At 35.7% G+C, this 21,219-nt stretch overlaps 1 protein-coding gene across 1 annotated transcript; it reads right to left on the reverse strand.

Moving 5' to 3' along the window:
• Positions 1–9,563: 9,563 nt before the first annotated feature.
• LOC109675532 (uncharacterized) lies at positions 9,564–17,505 on the reverse strand. The gene is made up of 2 exons (XM_020152222.2): positions 16,462–17,505; positions 9,564–10,607 (listed from the first exon to the last, which is right to left on the reverse strand). Exons 1-2 carry the CDS (start codon positions 16,476–16,478, stop codon positions 9,929–9,931), a joined length of 696 nt encoding a protein of 231 aa, XP_020007811.2. The 5' UTR covers positions 16,479–17,505; the 3' UTR covers positions 9,564–9,928.
• Positions 17,506–21,219: the final 3,714 nt, after the last annotated feature.

Consider the following 21,219-nt stretch of genomic DNA (forward strand, 5'->3'; position numbering starts at 1 on the left):
TCCTGCATAATAGCTAAGATGACAGGCATGTGACAACATATCCAGCTTGTTTGTTGTGATGGCGGTCTTTCTAACTTTTTGCCCAGGCTGGTCTTGAACTGCAGTCCTCCCAATCTTTGCCTCCCAAGTGTGATCCACCATGCCCAGCCCCTTAAAAGTTTTAAGCAAGAGAATGATGTAAAGAAAACTTTTCTTAAGGAAAATTAATCTAGGAAGGGCAATTGCTATAGTCCTTTAGAAAAAACACATAAGGGTTTAAACTGGGACAGCAACAGTGGTAGCAGAAGACTACTTCTGTATACAGTGTATTTTTATCATATTATTGCACTGGGATTACATTGTGACATTTACAAAGGTGCTTACAATATATCTTAGTTATATTCACCCCCTCCATCATTCTCCTTTATCCCTCATCCCCACTCATTCCTGGCATAGTTTCGACATATCTCATTTTTCCATTTTCATGCATGAGTACATAATATTTCACCATATTCATCCTTCTACACACTGTCCCTATATCCTCCCCCCTCCCGCTGGTACCAATCCCAAGACAGGACCAGTTTTACCTTCCTATTGTTTGTTTTTTTTAAAAAAGACATTTTTGTTTAAGATAGCTATACAGGGAGTTTTTTTATGACATTTCCATATCAATATTCTTTTTCTAATGCCAAGATACCTATAAACTATGTCCTTTATCTTTTTGTAAAGAATTTCTCTGACTTAAAACCAACATCTTGTCATTTCAGATTTATTTTTAATTAGCATAAATTAACTGTACAAAGGGGTTTCATTATAATATTTACATACATGCATATAATGTACTTTGATCAAATTCACCTCTTTATTACCCTTTTTAAATCCCCTTTCTCCTCCCCCCTTTTACAGCTTTAGTGGGTTTCTTTGCGCTATTTTCATATCTGTATTTAATGCACTTCAATTTATAGCCCAATCCTATTCATGTACCAATGATGAGCCTGAGATCCAAACAGATAAAATTAACTCTAGGTTCACTGGCTAGTTAATAATCTTTAGAAAATAAAAGGTAAATTAACTGTCTATAGGTGACCATCAAGAAGGTAACCCAAGAATGGACTCTACCTAGTCAATCTTATGTCTACATAGTGCACAGCTCATTGTAGCATATCACAAGTAAAAACTACTCTTAGTCTTCTAGATTTTCTGTACAAACTAGACAGTATCTTCAGTATTGAGGAAGAACTGGAGCCTTAATCTTATATCTAAATCTTGAAATATCATCTATGACAACTTTTCAAGTAGAATTTCTGTCTTAGCGCATGGTGCTCTTTCACAGAAATCTTTTCTAACAAAGTATAAGGTTCTTTTTCTTGCTATTGTTTGTTGTCTTATTTACTGCAGCAAACTGTATATAAGTCTCTGTGGCCTACTGCCACAAAGGAACCATGGCACTTCTCAGTAACAACTCACTCTTCATTTTGAAGTACAGAGACATCAGCTTTAGCTATGTTGCTAATGGTAAGACCTAAAATTCCAAAGTAAGGCTTCCTGGTCATTGTGGCTTCAGACTATGAAAAAAATCTATCATTTAACACTAACTTCTGGTGCTTGTGGCTTATTCCCAAAGAGTTTTTTCACAAGAAACAATGTGTTAAGCAGAGGACTAAGAATCAAGAATCCAGCCTGAAAGAATCACTGGGGTCTCAGATTTTTTTGATTGTAAAACATGGCGTAAGTAATTTCTAATACTCTCTTCTTAACATGAAGAATTCTTTTTCCTCAGATCTTTTATTCCTTCTTCAGATATTTACTTACTCAAAATTCACTTTCTCAACTGAGCCCCCATATCTGAAATTTAAATGTATTCCTCTCCTCAATACCATGCACTTTTTCCCTGCTTTCTTTCTTTATAGGACATATCACTACCTTACATATTATATATTTTACTCATATCATTTTCCACTTCATCTACTAAGCTGTTGGCATCACAAGAAAAAATATTTTTGTTTTGTTCCATGATATTAGCCCAGAATACTCTCTTTTACATATTAATAAATATTTGTTGAATGAAAAAAATTAATTTTTTTGTTTCAAATCACTGAATCTCAAACTGTAAAAGCTTCTAGATTATCACAGTTCTGATACTGAATACAATTTTTGGCACTAGGAATACATGTGTTGGTACACTGTGACCCTTTAATACCAATATGTGCACTGTATTTATACTCACTGATACATACTATTTGGAAAGATTTCTAATACCATTTTTCTAACATATTGATTGTGAAATATAAGCTTCATCCAATGCCAGTTTTTGGTGAGATGTTCAAGCATAACAGAATACCAATAAGAAACTTTTTACCACATTCTGCTAGAAATATGCTAGTAAAAAAATGAAGACTGACAGTTTATATCTATAAAATCTCCCAATTTGGCATTCTAACTATTGAACTTCTTTGTATAACTGCAAGGGCTTCTCACCAGCATTTGATATATAAGTAAATTTCTGTTTTATATCTGCAAAAACCTACTGCTGTTTATTAAGGTATAATTATATTACCCCACTGTATGTATTTTTAACATATGTCATATATATGTATGTATGTTTAATGGAGATAAGAAAAACAATACTATACTTTTCTAAGTTTACTAATAAAACATTTTCTAACAGTCAATATAATGTCAAGTTTTGAGAACCGGGCAGTAAAATAGTAGAATTTAGAAACTTATTTGAATGAAAGTCTACAACCTTTTATACCAAATCTGTGCACAGGTGAAATCAAGTTCAAATTAATGAGGGGAGTCAATGAAAGACAAAGGATTAATAACAAATATTATTGAAAATCTGCTTTAGGAGAATATAGAGTAAGGGCATGTTTCCTTAAGAATAAGAGGTAGTCCTGCTAATGGTGAATGGAAAGTTTATGTACTAATTATATAACAATTTAGATGCCCAGTGTCTTCTCAGAAAAAAGATATAAAAATTATCCAGAAAGTTCAGCTCTGTAAGAATCAAAATTTGGGCTCTCAAAGTGGCTCAAGTGGTAGAGCATCTGCCTAGCAAGTATGAAGCTCTGAGTTCAAACCCCAGTGCCACCAAAAAAAAAGAGAGTCAAGAATCAAAATTATCTATAAAAATTATAGAATATTTTAAAATATCCTTCTCTGCTCCTCATTTTCTTTTATAAAGGAAATTAAATGTATGTAATGTTTGCTTTATATAATTGAGTAGCTACAATGAACTTAAAGTTAAAACCATAATCATCCTCTAATTTTTGCCAGTTCCTAGAAAATGGGTTTATAAGTGGGGTTGGATTTTTTTTTCATAAAGGCTAGAGCAATTATGGACCTTCATCCATTATGTCCCAAATGGCCACATCACAAGTCTACATCTCCCCAGAATTAGCAAAATATTCAGTATTAGCAAAATACTCAGAATGCAAAAATCAAATTTTGTCCTGGTCCATATTTCTTTTCTGCATCTCCATCTCACAAATCATGTTTCTTGGCAAGCATGAAAAAGAAGAACCATTTAGCACATGATTTTTCATGACTCTGTTCCTGATTCTTTTCAAACTCTTAGTTAAACTCTATGTCTAAGTTCTTCCTGCCCTCTTGGCAGTAGCCTTGATATTGGCAAGCATTGGGTCAGTCAACATTCCTGGCAAAGTAGATTTCTCTGGTGCCCAAAATAACCATAAGAATCACCAACTAATCCCCAATTTTATTTCCTCAGATTCAGCGAGTAAGACTTTTAAACTGACATCTCCATTTCTGGAAGAAATAGATTAAGTTAGATTCTTCCTTGAGCATTACGACATTCTAAGAAAGTACTTGCCTGGGTTAAGCAGAGAAAAAGAGAGAGAGAGAGAGAGAGAGAGCTCTTTGAGATGCTGAGGGGACGTTTCTAGTTCCTTTCTTTGATTTGCTGACTATTGCCAATTCTTTTACTTCATCTCCATGGGACCAAGAAAGTAATGAAAAGAGGAACAAGGTAAGATAGGTTTTGCAATCTGCAGAGCCATGTCAGGGAAAGAAGGAAGGAAAGAAATGAGGTACAGAGAAATTTCCATTGAAAGTGAATGGGTTTTCAATATGCCTATTTTATACTACTACTTCCTGCTCAAGTACTTATTCCTTTTCCTAGAATCATCAAAGCCAAATCTCATAGTATACTTTCTGCGTACATATATCACTGCCCTTTTGTATCTTTCGTCCTCCTTTCCAACTCCAAAAGGTCCCAGTGCTTGATTTCAAAGCAAATGATCTAAAAATAGCAATGACGTAGATGTTTCTGTTCAAGACCTTGTTCTCAGTCCTTTGATCTTTAAGACTGGTCCTTTGATTCAAAACATGGATTAATTCTTTACTCTGATTCACTGTGTAATATATAGACAGTTGGTGCAAGAGTACATCTAGACAGAAATAATAGCTGTAAATAGATCCTGCTTAGTATATCTGCTTAAGGCATCTCAACATTCAGTCAACAAAGAGATTAGTTGGTATTTAGAGGGAGCCAAATTTGCCTGAACCATGCAAGAGCTGTTAAAACAAGTACCCATGAATGTAAAAGGAGAACTGTCTAGGGGGATCAGAGAAGGGGGGATGGGTAAAGGAAAGGAGATATGTATGTATGTGTATATGGATATGGATACACACATACCCAATGTGTATATGAAAACCATTATGGGTTTCATTATGCAAACTTTCACCAAGTCTTTATCTCAATGGAAGGAAGTCATGAAGAAAATGCAAAGAAAAAAGATCATGTCTAAAAATTTGAAATTCTCCTTTACTTCATTTGTCTCCAAACAATATAATATCATTTATGAATATTCATATATGCAAACATAATCATACATATTTTTCATATTATTTCTTTTGTTGTTTGTTAGTATACAACGAATTTATCAAGAGCTCACTGTGCAACCAAGAAGTAGCAACTTAAATAAAATGAAAAGTTATATATATATAAAAAGAAATCTCATATTATTAATGTATGCCAATTCAAAAACAAAATAAAATTTAAACAATAAGTGTCTATACACTTATATGTAAGCCAAATTGTGCTTGACCTAAATTAGTGTGGAATTCAGAATTTACAGAGTTGCTAATAAGCTGAATATCTATGACACAATTAAAGACCCACATAATTAGCCAGGTCTTTGCTAACCAACTCAATACAAAATGTACTTTTCCCTTTATAAACATTTACTAGGCTAGAGGTCACTTACCATATAATGTTCATTTTTTATATGTCTTATCTATTTATGTATATTTAAGATATGTCTGCAGCACAGTGCATCTTGATATCTGGCACCATTAATGCCTGGAAAGTGTTTCTCATGCCATAGATATGGTTTTGTCTGCTACTTCAGAGCCATAAGAAGCCCAAGGTAATGAGGTGACAGTATTAACTTCCAAATCAATGAAACCATGTGCTTGCTGGTGGCTGTATCTCTTCTTTTAAAACTAACACCTCTAGTCCAGCAAAGCATAAGGGTGCAGGGATAATAAGCCAAAATTTAGCTAGTGGATCACTAAGGGTAATAGTGAGAGTTACCACTTCCATTTATACCCTGTGATTCCTGGACCCATAAATCTTGGCTATGGGAAAAACATCACTATATATTAAACAGTGATTTGTAGCATAAACAACATTCTGGAGAACATTGCCATGATCATGCAAGGTATTGCCATCTACGTGGCACAATACCTGAGTATTGAAAAGTCATGACTGTATCAAGCCATCTGCTCCAGGAGGTAAGGAAGAAGTAAGAGCAATGAATTCCATGAACAAGGACCCGTTGCCACCATTCATTTTTGTGCAGTTATTCTTTAATCAGTAGCAGTTCTGTATGGAATACCACAATAGTGGATAAGGCATTGTGTAAAATGTGGATAGTAGTTTTGGCATTGTGTGAAGGTAAGGCAAATTCACATCAAGGTTTATTGTAGTATGAACAAAGCCTTCCATAATGGAAGTGATCCAATGTAACCAACCTGTTATCAGGTGGCTGACTGACCACTTCAGAGAATGGTCCCATATTGGAAATTTTATGTTAGTCTCTTGCTGGCAGATTAGGCACACAACAGTGGCTATAGCCAGGTCAGCCTTAGTGAATGAAAGTTCATGTTGCTGAATTCACGAATAACCTTTATCCCTACCATCATGGCCACTTTGTTTATTAGCTCATTGGATTAATGATACAAGTAACTGGGGAAAGAAGATGACTGGTATCCACAGATTGGGTTATCCTATCCACCAGATTATTAAAATCCTCTTCTGATGAGATCACCCTTTAGTAAAGACTCACAGAGGACAATAATATTTTAAGTTTTGCACCAATTAAGAAAGATTCATCCAAATACCCCTTCCTCAAATGTCCTTATTACAAATTTTCCAGTCATGTCATTTCCAAGTCACTCACTATCCAGTCAAACCATTAGCCATAGTTCATGAATCACTATACTCAGACACCTGGATATACTTCTCCTTTTAAACAAAGTGAACAACCACGTACACTACTCAAAGTTCTGTCCACTGGGAGTATTTTCCTTCACAACTGTACTTCAGGGATACCCAGAAAGGGGTTACCATGCTACATCTGTCCACTTTCAGATGGTACCTGTATGTTGTATATAACCATCTATAAACCAGCCTGATTTTCTCCACTTTTGTCAGCTAATCATATGGAAGTCCTCTTGAAGCCATAGGTGTAGGCTGGAAGTAAAAAGGTAGGGTAGCAGTGTCTTTGTTTGTTTTCTCTTGCTATAATGAAATATCTAAGACTCTATAATTTATAAAGAAAAGTTTGTATCACAGTTTTAGAAACAGAAAGAACAGGGATTGTTGACCCCATCTGTTCAGCTTCTCATAAAAGCTTTCTGATTGTGTTACAACATGGCAGAAAAAATGGAAAGAGAAGCAGCCACATTCAGAAGGGCTGAGCATGTACATTGGCCTTGTTTTATAATACTTAGTCCCATGGAAACTAGCTTATTCTGGCAATCCTTCATGAGGACAGTATTCTCATGATGAAGTTAGCTTGCACTAAGCTCCACTTTTTTTTTCTTTGGTGGTACTGGGGTTTGACCTTAGGGCTTTGCACTTGCTCGGCAACCACTCTACTGCTTGAGCCATGCCTCCAGTCCTTATGCTCCACCTCTTAATGGTTCCACCACCTTTCAAAATTATTACATTGGGGACCAAGATTCATACATGACCTTTGGGGGACAACACAGTTAAATAGTATGCAAACCATAGCAAGGGGAAATAGTTACAATAAACATTTAGGCCACTTCTTTATTTAACTTCTGCTTTAGGGATTGCTCAATCCTAATATCATATACAAATGTATATCCATTTGATGGTAGAGCATAGCCGTGAACACCCATTTTTTCTGGCTTGATGTGTCAGACAAGCTTCAGGATGAGAATCTCAGGTTTCATGTAACCAGGTGACCTATGGTTAAGCACTCAGTCTTTATTAAGGCTTAGTACCAACCCAAAAGCCATGTCTCAAAGAAAACTAGTTATCAACTGAAGATTTTAAGGCTTTGCTCCAAAATCTTTAGGGGTTGTGCTGTGATCCACCTACACAGACCTGTCAAAGCTTCAAAAAACAGTATCTACCAACTGACACTTCAAGTATCATTGTGTCTGCCTGATCACTTGACTCATGTGGGAGAGCAGATAACACACCAGCCTAGATCTGTTATGGAGTTTCCTCTTGCTCTGGGCTCCACTCAAAACAACAAATTTTCAGCTAACTCAGTAAGTATTTCTAATACCATACTCAATGAGAAATATATTTTCTCTACAATTTAAAGAAACCTACTAGATATTGTACAGTTTGGATTCTAGAAGATACAACAGTTAACCCTTCACATTAGGAAGGATATCTTGACATTCAACACACTATTGACATCTTAGAATTTAACTGAGATGGAAGGCTCCTGAATTTTAGTTAGATTTATTCTCTACTCTCCAAACACACAAACATCTTACCAACAAGTCTGTTGTAGTTGCCACTTCTAGCTCACAAGGTCTAATGAGTATATTGGTATGAATGTAATGGACCAGCATAATGTCTTACAGAAGGCAAAGGCAATCACTATGCTGCAGACTAAATTATGACATAGAATTAGAGAGTTAATATACCCTTAAAGTAAGGCAGTAAAGGTGTATTGCTGGCTGTGGCAGCTGAAAGAAAACTGCTTTTAGTAGTCTTTACCAATGGATAGGGAAAAAAGCATTTGCAGATCCATAACTGCATACCAATATTAGGGAATGACCCATCCCAGGCTCTCATATTCTATTGAAGTTAAGGATCCACATTCAGTGGCAACAGTTCCCACTGCAATTCCTGGTCTAAAAACAGAGACCACAGAGCTCTTCAAGAATGTTGGTTATCCCCTCACAAATTTATTTCTCACAGTCATGTGAAAAAGGTATCCTCTGGCCCCTCCTGGGTGACTGAGCAGGTCTTACATGAAAAATCTACACTACCATTCCAATTTCTCTAAGCCTGACTTGGCCTAATCATCATCCTACACCCTTAAAAATATGTATATTATTAAATATTTTACTTAGATTTCCATCTCTATGACTTGGAAAAATCATAGTTATTTTGGACTTTAACACACATCCTCATGTAGCACATTTTGTACCTCACCCTTTGGAGCCTGCTTATACTTGAATCTAGTTATACATCAAAAAATAAAAAGGAGTAGTTAGGTAAGTCCTGGAGACAAACTTCAGCATCAAAGGCACCAACCATGGAGGAAGTCATTACAGTTTCGTCAGGAAAAGTAGAGCTAGCCTGCTAAGATGAGGGTAAAAGGCCACTTCTACTGGCAAAGAAAACTCAGCTAAATTTAGGGGTTCAATGTCCTCAGCTTCATCAGCATCTGCCCACATGCCCCCATATCAATTTTGAGAATGCATTCCTTCCTGATCAAAGTCTTCATTGTAACAGCAGACATCCTGCAAAGACAGGAATGTTATTTGGGTTCTAATTTAGTCACTCAAGGGATGATATTCTGGATTTGATTTTTCGCCATGTCAGCTCTGCCACTACAGAAAAGAGTTTCTTTAAGGGCAGACATAGATAGTTTCAGGTCATTAATGTAGCACTGTAGCTAGGAATTTGAAGCCTTGAACTCATCCTTTTCTCTTTCAATTTTAGTACAGTTCAGAGCAAATGGTAAATCTCACTGAACTCATCAGTTTTATAAGTATGCTGTAGGGTATCAAAATATGTGCTCACCAAAATCCTTGCTTCTTATAAGCATTTGGAAGTATCAAACAGTGATATTTGTACATCTCCATTGCCATATCACACTATGGACTATCAGAGCTTTCTACTACAGAAAGCAAAATCATTAGTGACCTTACATATAACTAGATTAGAGAAGCAAGTCCAGAAATCCCCAAATCAACTCAGAAAACTCATCCTTAAGATTCTGTTCCTGCACAACAATTCTCAGTACCAAAATAGTCATCAGTCAGCGTTCTCAAAAAGAAAATAACAGAACCAATAGCATATGAATTTTTCATGTTTTATTTTAAGTAATTGTCTCACATGATTGTCAGCTCTAGAAAGTTCAAAATCTGTAGGGCAGGCCATCAGGCTAGAACCTAAGGCAAAATAGGTGCCATAGTCTTGAGTTTGAAATCTGTAGGGCAACGCAGCAGCTTGGAAATTCAAGCACAGTTTCTATGTTACAATCTTGAGGCAAAATTCCTTCTTCTCATGAGAAGGCTCCCATTTTTGCACTTAAGGCCTTCATCTCATTGGATGAGGTCCATCCACACTATTTAATCTCCTTTACTTAAAGTCAACTGATCACAAAGGTTAATTCCATCTACAAAATGCTTCACAGCAACATGTAGATTAGTGTTTGACAAAAAAACCAGGCACCATATTTAGCCAAGTTGACACATACAACTAACCATCACAAGCTCGGAAATAAATTTTATAAAAGAGATATACATTGAAGATCCTTAAAAGTAGTCCAATTGGGTAAATAGACAATTTTAGCAGTTTTGTGACTCCATAACAAAAATTTAGCAACAGCAAAATTTGCTTATGGATGCCAAAATAAGAAACACTAAGGTCTCTGAAGCACTCAAGCTGGTAAAAGAAACATTCAGTAATTACAGAGGTCCAGATGATCTTAGTAGCTTCCCTGGCACATCTAACAGTCCTTATGTGGCATGTCTGTATTGGAAGAAAAGTGATCAGAAAGGCCTCGAGGCTAACACAGCTGAGTAAAAGGGAACTGACATGTACATTTGCAATCTGGAAATTCTCCTTCAAGGTCAATTGAAAAGAAGATGATAGTACTTCACTCTTTATCACATCTTGAGTCATGGCAGAAAAAATGCTGTAGCCAACTAAGATGTCTGCCTGAGCCATGTTACTAATAAACACTGAAGTAGACTTTCTGGATACAGAAGGTAATGTCAATATCATCATGACATAAAGACTGGCAAATGATCCCAGCAGAGTGATGATGATGTTTGGAGAAGGTAGGACAAGATACTGGATATATTTGAATGTCAAGTACCTTCGGAGATCTTTCATATGGTCTCGATTTGTAAAAACACTAAGCCAGACAGGATGCCTGTAGTGAAAAGTAGAAAAGAAAAGTGATGTAGGGATGCATGCAAAACAACTTAAAATCACTTAAAACTATGGTTTGACCCAATAAATTTAATAATTTAGCAGGCTAACATAACATCATTAATATACTTCCCATGATTAGACCTGATTTCATCGTAGGTCATACAGCCATATGAAATTACACTTCTGGTGACAATTTACAGTAAAGACAGAATCTTCTATTTCAAAGTTTTCTATACATAAATTGACATCTTTACTCATGTTTCATCTTACCCTTCTAATTATTTAACTTAAGCAAGGAATTAGAAGAAATTTTATTGTTCAGATAGATGTATGTATAGGTATCACAAGAAAGAACTTGGAGCAGATGTCTGATAGAGGAAGGTTAACTAACCTCTGGGTTAATGCACTAGCAGTGACATAGAAATCTTATAATTAATTCATTTCCATTTCTGTGTGAAATGAACAGACTGAAAGAAAACCTGAATCTTAAATGCTCTCTCTTCCTCCAAGCAGAATCACTGGTCAAAACTAGTAACTGGTTCTTCCACAGCCCCCAAAGAATTCATATTTATATTCTTCACTTTTGAAAGTAGAGCGCCTGGAACATTCTCTCTTTTCATCTGAATCCTTCTTTATATTCTCTACCACATCTAATAAGATTGCACTAGCATAGAGCTTTGTGTGAGGTAAGTACTCAAAGCAGCATTGACATATGCTGCCTACGTTGACAGCACAACTCACATATTTCTCTCCTCTCTCTCTCTCTCTCTCTCTCTCTTCCTCTCTCTCTCTCTCCTCTCTCTCTCTCTCTCTCTTTGTCTCTCCTCTCGTAACTTTGGTGACTTTTTATGCAAAACAGAAGCTAAATTGAAAATTATGTTGATATAAAGTCTGAAAAGAGGTATTGTGAGGGAATTTTTTTTCAATGAAAGCTGTATATATATCTTATGTATCTGATAATTATCTCAAAATTCCAGGCAGGTAGTTTGTTCCTGATAGGCAAACTGGTTGAAAACACTGTTGTTCCCAAAATTTACTACTTAGTGAGAATACCTACAGGAGTCACAAATTCAAATGCCTTCAGGGTTCAGGAAGGCAATCTAAATGAGGTCCCTATCTGAAGGGAACAGCTAGTAATCAGCTCCACCCGATCTTTGCCATGAAGTACTATTGTCATACCTTTTTTTATTTTCCAAGAGGGAGAAATCAGACTTTAGGTGAGATCATTCAAATTTTTAATGTGGGCAATCTATTCAAAATTGTTTGTCTATTTGTTTGATGCTTTGTTTTGTTTTAAAACATGTAAACCAAAACCCACTGCCACTTCTCAATCTTTAGTTTGAGACTGGGAAATCTCATAACTCAACAAACAAAGTTATAGGCCAATATCCCTAATGAACATAGATGTAGAAATCCTCAACAAAAATTTCAACAGTACATTTAAAGGATCATACATCATTATTATAAAGTGGAATTTATTCCTGAGATGCAAGAATGGCTTATGATTTCTTTTAATATTTTGCACTGCCTTATAAAGTATAGTTATTACTACCTATATTTTAGACACAACAAAACTTATTTCTAAGTTAAGTAACTTGACCAAAGTCATAACTAAGAAGTGAGGAAACCACAGAATCCAGCCTTATCTGACTGATTACCAAATTTTTGTTCTTTGTATCCTAACATTGCTTTCTAAACATCAACAGGAACTTACATTTAGATCCTCTTTATTAATGTGGAGTCATAGGCTTAAATGTCAACACTCAAAAAGTAAAAACAAAAAATCAGTGTTTTTCTTCTCTTCCCACCCTGCAAGTCTTTAAAACCCATTCTCAATATTAAAGTAACTTAGATAATTTTACCATCCTTGGGAACATACCAATTTCCATAAAATAGAAGACTTTATTAACTCTGTGTCTAAATCCCATTTGATGTATTTAAATTTTAGTGCTTCTCCTTAAGGCAAAAAAAAAAAAAAACAACTTGAAATGTTTTTGCTTCTCTTGTTCTTTTCTGGACAGATTGCTTATTAGCCAGCCAAGATCATATCAGATCCAAGTTGCTAGACAGTCTTATTAAGGAGCTGATTTTGCAGGTAAACCTTCTTGCTTCTCCACTCTTCCCATCCTACACCACTACTTTCATAAGAATGTAATAATTACTAACCATTAAGAAACTTCAGTGTATACAATTATTATGTGCCAGTCAAAAATAAAAATAAAGGAAGAAAGAAAAGTATCCCTTACTTTCCTTTGGTCAATGATAACCACAATTACTTTGAAATTAATACCAGATCCTCATAGAGGAAAAAAATGACTCCCATTATGACCCAGACTAAAATACTGACATACTGACACTTGAAATTTTTTGCAGCACTAGTCACAGTATTGGTTTTCAAAGTAAAACAAAAACAAACAATTGGTGAACTTTGAATAATAAATGTAAGGATAGACATCTGCTGATTGCTTTTGTTGTTTAACTAATGCCTTTTGTCCATGTTCTAATCTAGATAATCCATATAATAAAATACTCAGTGGATAGTCTTGAAGGATAGAGCACAGTTCATTAGCTCTGTGTCATGGTAAGCCAAATCTCTACCAAACCCAGTAGGTAAGGCTGGGCCTGTTTTATAAAGGCAGTGACTGTCACCAGAAGCCTGTATATAAACACAAGAGCAATTTAGTAAGAACCTGTATAGCTAGAACCTGTCCGATTCAATTTAGCCAGGTTGAGGATAGGGAGAAAAACCAAAAGAATGGTTTATATATACAAGAAATTGGCAATCTGCTTGAGTTTACCATATCCTTCATGGAAACATTTATTAAGCACCAAGATTTCTCCAACAAGAAAGTAAACCAATGGGAGATGCAAAGATCATTAATATGTATTCACTTGACAAGAGTGGTCTCAAATATCTGATTCGAGGGAGAACTCACTCAAAGTCTGGTTTCCAATCTCAATTTCATTAGGTTCCAAAGGCTAGAGACAAGAGGAGACAGTTTCACTTAAGACTCAAGTTGTGAAGTTATAAGATTAATAGCTCTTCACAGGATAATTTACAAAAGAAAGTTTGGGAGTGTGTGAAAGTCTCGCTCTGCATGTCTCAATGTCAGACTGTCATTGTCAGGGTCATTCTGAAGCAAAGTCTATCTTCAATGTTATCAACCTGGGACTTTCTGAAAAATTCCCCTGCTTAGACTCTGCAACTAAACCTTTGCTGTTCCTTGGTAACCTCCATCATGCTTTCCCCACTCCAAGCCTTTGCTCATACTATTCCTTCTGCTTAGGTCACTCTCCCACACCTGGCAACACTATCTATCTTTCAGTGCTCATTATAAGTGCTACCTACATGCAAATGAATTAAACTTTCCGTGACTCCCTTACTTGACTGGGCTTTCATTTGCCATCACTGGTTTTGATATCTCCCTGATTCAAACCTTTAAGGGTTGGACTATACATTCCTTATTTGTGTATAACTCTCTCTACTGTCTTCTATCTTCCATACCAGAATCATTTTCCCTATGAAAGATATATCAACATTATTCACTAAAAATAAGGACACAAGCATTGTATACAGGCTTTAAAGAAAATGGTAAAATTAACCTGAAAAGTCAATTTCTTATTTTCCTCAGTTTCCTTATCCATTCACCCCTATCTACAAAGTTATCTTCATCTATACTCATCCTTGCTTTCTTTTTCCTAGTGTCAGATATGTTTTTCTTTTCCTCCAGTCAATTCTCCCTCAACAACATCCTTGGCACCATCTGCTCTGACCTCTTCCAGGACCTTACTCTATCAGACATCCTTTTCTTTTCCTTCAGCCTATGAGAAAGCTCACTTCTCATGCAACCTACAAACTCAAAGAAGAAAATTTCTATGTCTCCACAGCCCTTTTGTGTTACCTCTTTCCTCTTAGAAATCATCAAACTTCCTGAACAACCTATCTAACATCACTACCACCACTTTCTTATCTTCCATTCTCTCTTCAATCTATGCAGTTTGACTTCTATCCTCAATATTCCAATAGTACTCCTTTCATTAAGGCTACCAACCACCTGCCAAATGCATTGTATTTTCTCAATCATTGTGTTAATGAACTCCTTTGCAGAGTTTGACTCTCATCATTATGCCTTACTTGTTGATACATTATTTCCCATTAGTTTCCATGATGCCACATTATCTGTCTCCTTCATTGATTCTTAATCTTCACTCACTCCAAAAATTGTCTATGTTCTTTAGCATTCCATCACCAATCCATTTCCCTTTTCTACCTATACATTTGAATGCAGTTCTATTTTCAGCCACCATCTCCCTTTTAAACTTCAAGACCAAAGGCTCATGCCTGTAATCAGGAGACAAAGATCAGGAGGATCGAGGTTTGAAGCCAACCATAGGCAAATAGGGTCATGAGACCCTAGCATGAAAAAAAAATCACAAAAAAGGGCTGGTGGAGTGGCTTAACCAGTCCTGAGTTCAAACCCCATAGCCTCCAAAAAAACAAAGGTCCATTGGCCTACTAGGTCTCTCTGTTTGAATGACTTAAAGATATATCAATGTAGATTAACATGAAAGTCACTTCTAACTTATTTTTACCATTCTGCTAATTTTACCTTGGAAAATTCTTCCCTCTAGTTCTTCTTTTGTCCTTTCTAGCTTTTTTTTCATTGCCTTAGTTCAGAAACACATCATCTCATACCTAGATAATTATAGCAAGTCCTTATCTGGTCTCTTGGAAACCAAACTTGCTACATAATCCTCAAGATGAAATGGTTAAGTATACTATAGAGCCAGACTGCCATGGTTCAAGTCCTGGATCTATCACTTATTAACTGTGTGATGGTGGAAAAGTTACTTAACTTTTCCATACCTCAGTTTTCTCACAAATGCCTAACTCATAGGGATATTTTGTTAATGTACAATAAAGCCCTTAGAGCTATGTCTAACATAGCTGTTGTTCTTGTAGTCAAAACATGATCAGATAATACTACTGTTAAAAGCCCCTCAATGGTTTCCATTAATTAAAAGGTATAATCCAGGTGCTTACACATGGTGCATCATGATCCGTTCCTTGACAGCTTTGGATGCATATCTTACCACACTCTAGCTCTATACTCCAACACAAGAACTTATAGATAGATCTCCATACACTATCACGTTGCTCTTTTCTGCCTAATTCTATTTACACTTTTCCCTTCTCCTTGAATTTCCTTTCCTCCTAAATTTCACCTGAGTAACTAGTACTCATTCTTTAAAACTCAGCTTATTTGCCAAGGTGATTGTTATTAGAAGTGGTATTACAACATGACTAGCTAATTTTAGGATGTTGTGATCTTGTAAAGTTGGTAAATCTGTGGGATTTAGAAAAAAATGAGTTACTTCTACTTTCCAAGTATATCTTAGAATCTTTCATGCTAATAATAAAATACTAATTGGCAACAAGTGATCAATCTAATATTTAATAATAGTGCTTATAATTCTTTACAATGAAAAAATCATTTTCTCTTATCACTTCTTCCAGGCTGGGTTAGGTACACTTTTTGTGTGTTCTTATAATATCTCATGAATATCTATGTACTTCATTTATCCATGGTTTTACAATTCTTCACACATGGATAATTACAGTACAGGGTAATAAAAGCCATAAATCCATAGTGGCAATGACTGACACCACTATTTCTTAACTCCTTGTTCCTTCTGTCCCATCATTCTTGACTATTCCTGATGTACCTCTCTTCACTAATTTCTATCTAACACATCATTGGCATGTGTTCTGAGTAGTTAGAACACTAATTAAGGTATTTTAGCAAGGAGTTTCCAGAAATTTATAAAGCAGGAAAAGCATGTGTACTTACATCATTCCAGTGACCATCTGTAACTGAGACTATAAGAAAAAATATAAGGAAATAAAATTTTAGTAACTGTAAAAGAGGTTTTTACCATCAAGATTCCGTGTATTTAGTAAACATCATAAAATCCCCACCCTTATGCCATGTCAAAGAACAACTCCCTCAATAAGCTGTTAGCTCTCAGTGATACATACTTTCAATTGTGCATTCAGTTACTTAAACTCATTCATTTAATGAACATTTCATAAGGCCTTCCTCTGTTCTAGACAACTAAGGATAGAATAGTGTACAAAATAAACATGACCTGCCTTTACCAAACTTATAGTCAAATGAGGGAAACAGTCAAGAGAGGAGTCAAAAATATAATACATTTGGATAAGTGTGTTTTACATAATACTCCCATTTAGATCTTTGTTAAGTCAATGTTGATTAAGTTAGATTGAAACCCATTAGAACTACTACCCATGGCCCTCATCAAACAGTGACTGTCCCTGTGTTCTCACAAATCATTCCATTGGAATCTCATCCATGATGCTCAAACACCTCCAGCAAAGGTATGAGCAGTCAAACAGCTAATATAATTACCTAACTTATGGTAATATAGTCATGGGTTCTCTTTCCTAATAATCCCTTCATTTTAACAGTAGCCTTCTAGAGAAGGCTAAACTAATTTTACTGAGTTTCAGGAACTCTGACTAGTCTGAGAATAGTTGTAGTCACAAAAATAACTGGGACCACTTCTCATATTATATAGCATATACACACAGATGCATTCTCCCCATGAATCCTCTGTGTTGCAGATCTCCCACCACTGTCTCTCTTTTCTTGTTAACAGCAGACTTCAGGGAGCAGTCAGTCACTTTCATTGTGAAAGAGAAAAGAAAATTCAATGTATAGCTAAGGGTCCTGAAGAAAGGAATAAAAGATTTCAATGAAGTATAAATTAATAAACATGTATGAAGTGCCTATTATATCCAAGATAGTATGTTAGGGGCTGGGCATAGACAAATGAAAATACATTAGTTTGCCTTCAAAGTGTTTACAAGTGGAAAAAGAATGAAGGCACTGGATACAATATGAAGTACTGAAAGACAACAAACTTTAAAAGCAAAATAAAAAAAAGACAAGTAAGTGCCTAAGAAAAATATCCCTTACTTATCTTTTTGTTCAAAAGGACTTAGATCACAAAAGACAACCATGGTCAGGGCATGTTTGATTTACTACAAATAACCACCTTTTTTCCCCTATTCCCCATGCTTTGTTCACTTATTGATTTTCTATTCTTTTGGCAATACTGGGGTTTGAACTCAGGGCTTTATGCTTGCTAGGCAGGTACTGTTTCACTTGCGCCACACCTTCAACCTACTTGTTCACTTCTGAGGCAAGTTGAGATTCCTTGTACCCATCTTAAAAAAAAACCTGGAAGCTTCTAGCATAAAAAGTCAACAACGATAATGTTGGTCAAGTCATGACATTTTATGCCTTTGTACATCAGTAAGGGGATTCCTTGATGAATGATACCTAGAAGAAATTTCGTCAGAGCAGGAAAATTAGTCATAAAACTGCTATTCAGAATTCTGTAGACAGTCATATCTGCTTATCAGGGCCAGGAATACCACTTCAAAGACCCTTGCATGTGTGGAATGCATGCAAATGTCAAGTCACATATCATCTCAGAAGGATGTGGAACCCAGCAACAACCAAACACACAAAAATAAAAATGTGTACTATAATTTCTATTTTAAAAAACCCGAATATGTTTGCTAAATTGACTGTGGTAATGGTTTCATGGATGTAAGCATATGTTCAAATCTGTAAATTGCATGCATTAAATACATGAATATTTCTGTATAATTATACTTAAAAACTTTTTAAAAGAGAGATATAAATAAATTATAAAAAAGGAGCAATCTGAAATCCAATCAGATAAATTAAAGATGATGCATCTATCCTATTTTCAGTTGTCAAGCTGAATTGTGTGCTTGCACACACAAAATAAAATACATATTTATTATTTTATGAGAAAGCCAAGTTAATATTTTTTATGAAATCAGACTATCCAAATTGAAAATGGACACTACTATAAGAGATGGTAGGATTGGCTTTACAGTTTAGCTTCCAAATAGGAAAATATGGCTTCTAACCAGCACCAATTATGGCACCAAAGTTAGGAATACTCAGGAAAAAGGTAGGAGAGAGGTATCCTCTCAATCGGTTTTGAGTTCAGTCAGAATTAACACAAATAAAAGCATTTGCGCACACATATACATAAAAATCTGCTAATAAGCAATTGTAGGTAATAAGAGTTAAGTGCTTATCAAGTACATTGGGTACAACAATTTAAGACAAAAAGTCATGTTCCCATCTGTTGGCAATCTGGTTACATTTTTTCTTCCAAGATAATCTTATACACATGTTTATAGAGATTAGTTATAGACACGCTCAATGCTTCTAATTACACATTTTCAAAAAAATGTTGTACTTACATGATGAAGGAGTCTTCAACCAGAGATTCTCCCCCAGTGGTCCATGTAGCTGAATGCCACTTGGACAAAATTCTGTTTATATAACTTCTTCTCTGTGATATATTTTTCTGTAAGCCATGGGTAAGCCATTCAATCTACATGGGTGTGTAATGAATTTGCTCACAGCATATTTCACAGTAAATATATGAATCACTGCTGTTAGTAACTTTTTAAGTAATGTGGAAAAGATGATATTTCTATTTTTGCTGAATAACTCAGTGACTTTTTATTTTCCCTTTGAAGATTTGAGGAATGTAGTCTTCATCAGATTGAACACAACCTAAAGTTTTGAACAAGTTAAAGCTTGGCTGCCCCAAATACTTTGTGAAACAAGGAGGACTATAAGTAAACATATACAAATAATTGAAATAAATTAAAATTGAATTTCAAGGTAGAGTCCGTTTTAAGAAGGCTATAATATCATGAAATTCAAAAGTGCTATGTGTTTCCATAAGTCTATACCAACCAGTGCAGCTTTTTTTTTCTTTCTTCTTTTTTTACTGTGTGCATGGTTTCTGTGTGTGTGTGTGTGTGTGAGAGAGAGAGAGAGAGAGAGAGAAAGGAGAGAAGAGAGAGACGTACAGAGTCAAAGACAAAAAAAGCAGAAGAGAAGCAGGGTAGGAGGAAAAGAAGAGGGAAAAGGAGAGGCAGAGAATACAGACAGGCAAACTATAGGTAGACACTACACTAGCATAGGGCTTGCACTAAGGCTCAGGAATTTTATCCCAGAGACAATCTTTTTTTAGACCGAAAATTCAAGTAAAAGCAGTCTCCAAACACTCTCAGCTTCCACAATGGATTTAAATAATAACATCACCTTATATCTGTGCAGACCATTAACCTTCACATTTAGTTTTGTCAACAAACCATCACAACTGTGCACTGTGAGCTAAGTATTCATTTTTCAGACAAGAATACTGAGGATCAATGATAAAGTCAGAACTAGTAAGTTAAATATTTCCAGTAAGGCAGAAGAGGGAGTTAACTAGGAGATTGCAAGGAGTTGAGGAGAATAGACCAGGTTTAAGGTAGCAAGTAGCAGAGAACCCCAAAATCTAAAACATTGCTGTAGTTTAGGGAACCTATAGCTATGATTCTTCCAGAAATATTTCTTTATGTAGTACACATTTAGTGCCTAGTTTCTGAAAAGGCACTACTACTTATTTCATGGATCATCACCATTTTTCAGATAATCTAATTTTTGCTGAGGTAAAATGTTTGGCAGGCAGTAGGGACTTGCCCTGACAGTACAGCAACACCTACGGCACAGCAAGTTCATACTTAGCACAGGAGTATCCTCAAACTGCTGGGAAAAGACTGTTGGCAGCTGTTGGCTCATAGTTGACGTGTTTGCCCTTGAGGCTCTGCCATTGGAAAATGATTGAGTAGCAGACTCATCTATTTCAATACATGAGTTCTGGCACCTGCTCTTTCTCCCTATCTCAGAGCCAGAGCAGCTGGTGGCAGAGAACAGTAGGGGGCTCCCATTTCTATGGAAAGGGAACAAAACAAACTTAAAAATAAATAAATGCTCTAAAATTAACACTTGCATTAGGCCTGAGAAATCTACAAATATCTCGAGGCTGTGATTTTTCCTCTCTCTACTTCCCTATGTGATTTTGTGTAAGAATTACAAGGTTCCATAAAAAGACTGTAACAGAAGTCCTCAGTAGTTTGGCTGAAATTAAGATCAAATTCCTACCTACTTCAGAAAGACCATCCCAGAAGGTATATCATTCCTCCCTCCATCCTTTCCCTGGGTTCCTGCTGTATTTTCAGCACCTCTCATTTGGTCCTTATCACACATCACCATGTAACATGGAAGTAATTCGTGTAAATGTTTCATCTTCCCTACACATAGCTTGAGGGTCCTCCAGAGAAGAACCTTCACTTTTGTATAACTTTCAGCACTGTACTTTAGACATAATAAGCTAAATTTTCATCCTGATGAATTAATGAGATAGAAACAGTAATGGCGAGAATTTTTGATTGTTATTAAACACAATGCCATTAATCTAGCATTACAAGTATTTTCCCCAAGTCACTAAGCAAGGGAATGGTTTTGCTACTAAAAGATTATTTAATTTAACTATTCTAGATGTAAAATACTAATGAATCATTATGATAATGGATAAATAACCCCTGACTCCTACCCTCAGACACCTCCTTCTCCTACTATGCACATAATTCAAGTGCAATACAAGTCTCTATCAAACACAAGGTGGCTTTTTGGATGTTA

The sequence above is a fragment of the Castor canadensis genome, chromosome X (genome assembly GCF_047511655.1).
Source record: "Castor canadensis chromosome X, mCasCan1.hap1v2, whole genome shotgun sequence".
Classification (NCBI taxonomy): domain Eukaryota; kingdom Metazoa; phylum Chordata; class Mammalia; order Rodentia; family Castoridae; genus Castor; species Castor canadensis.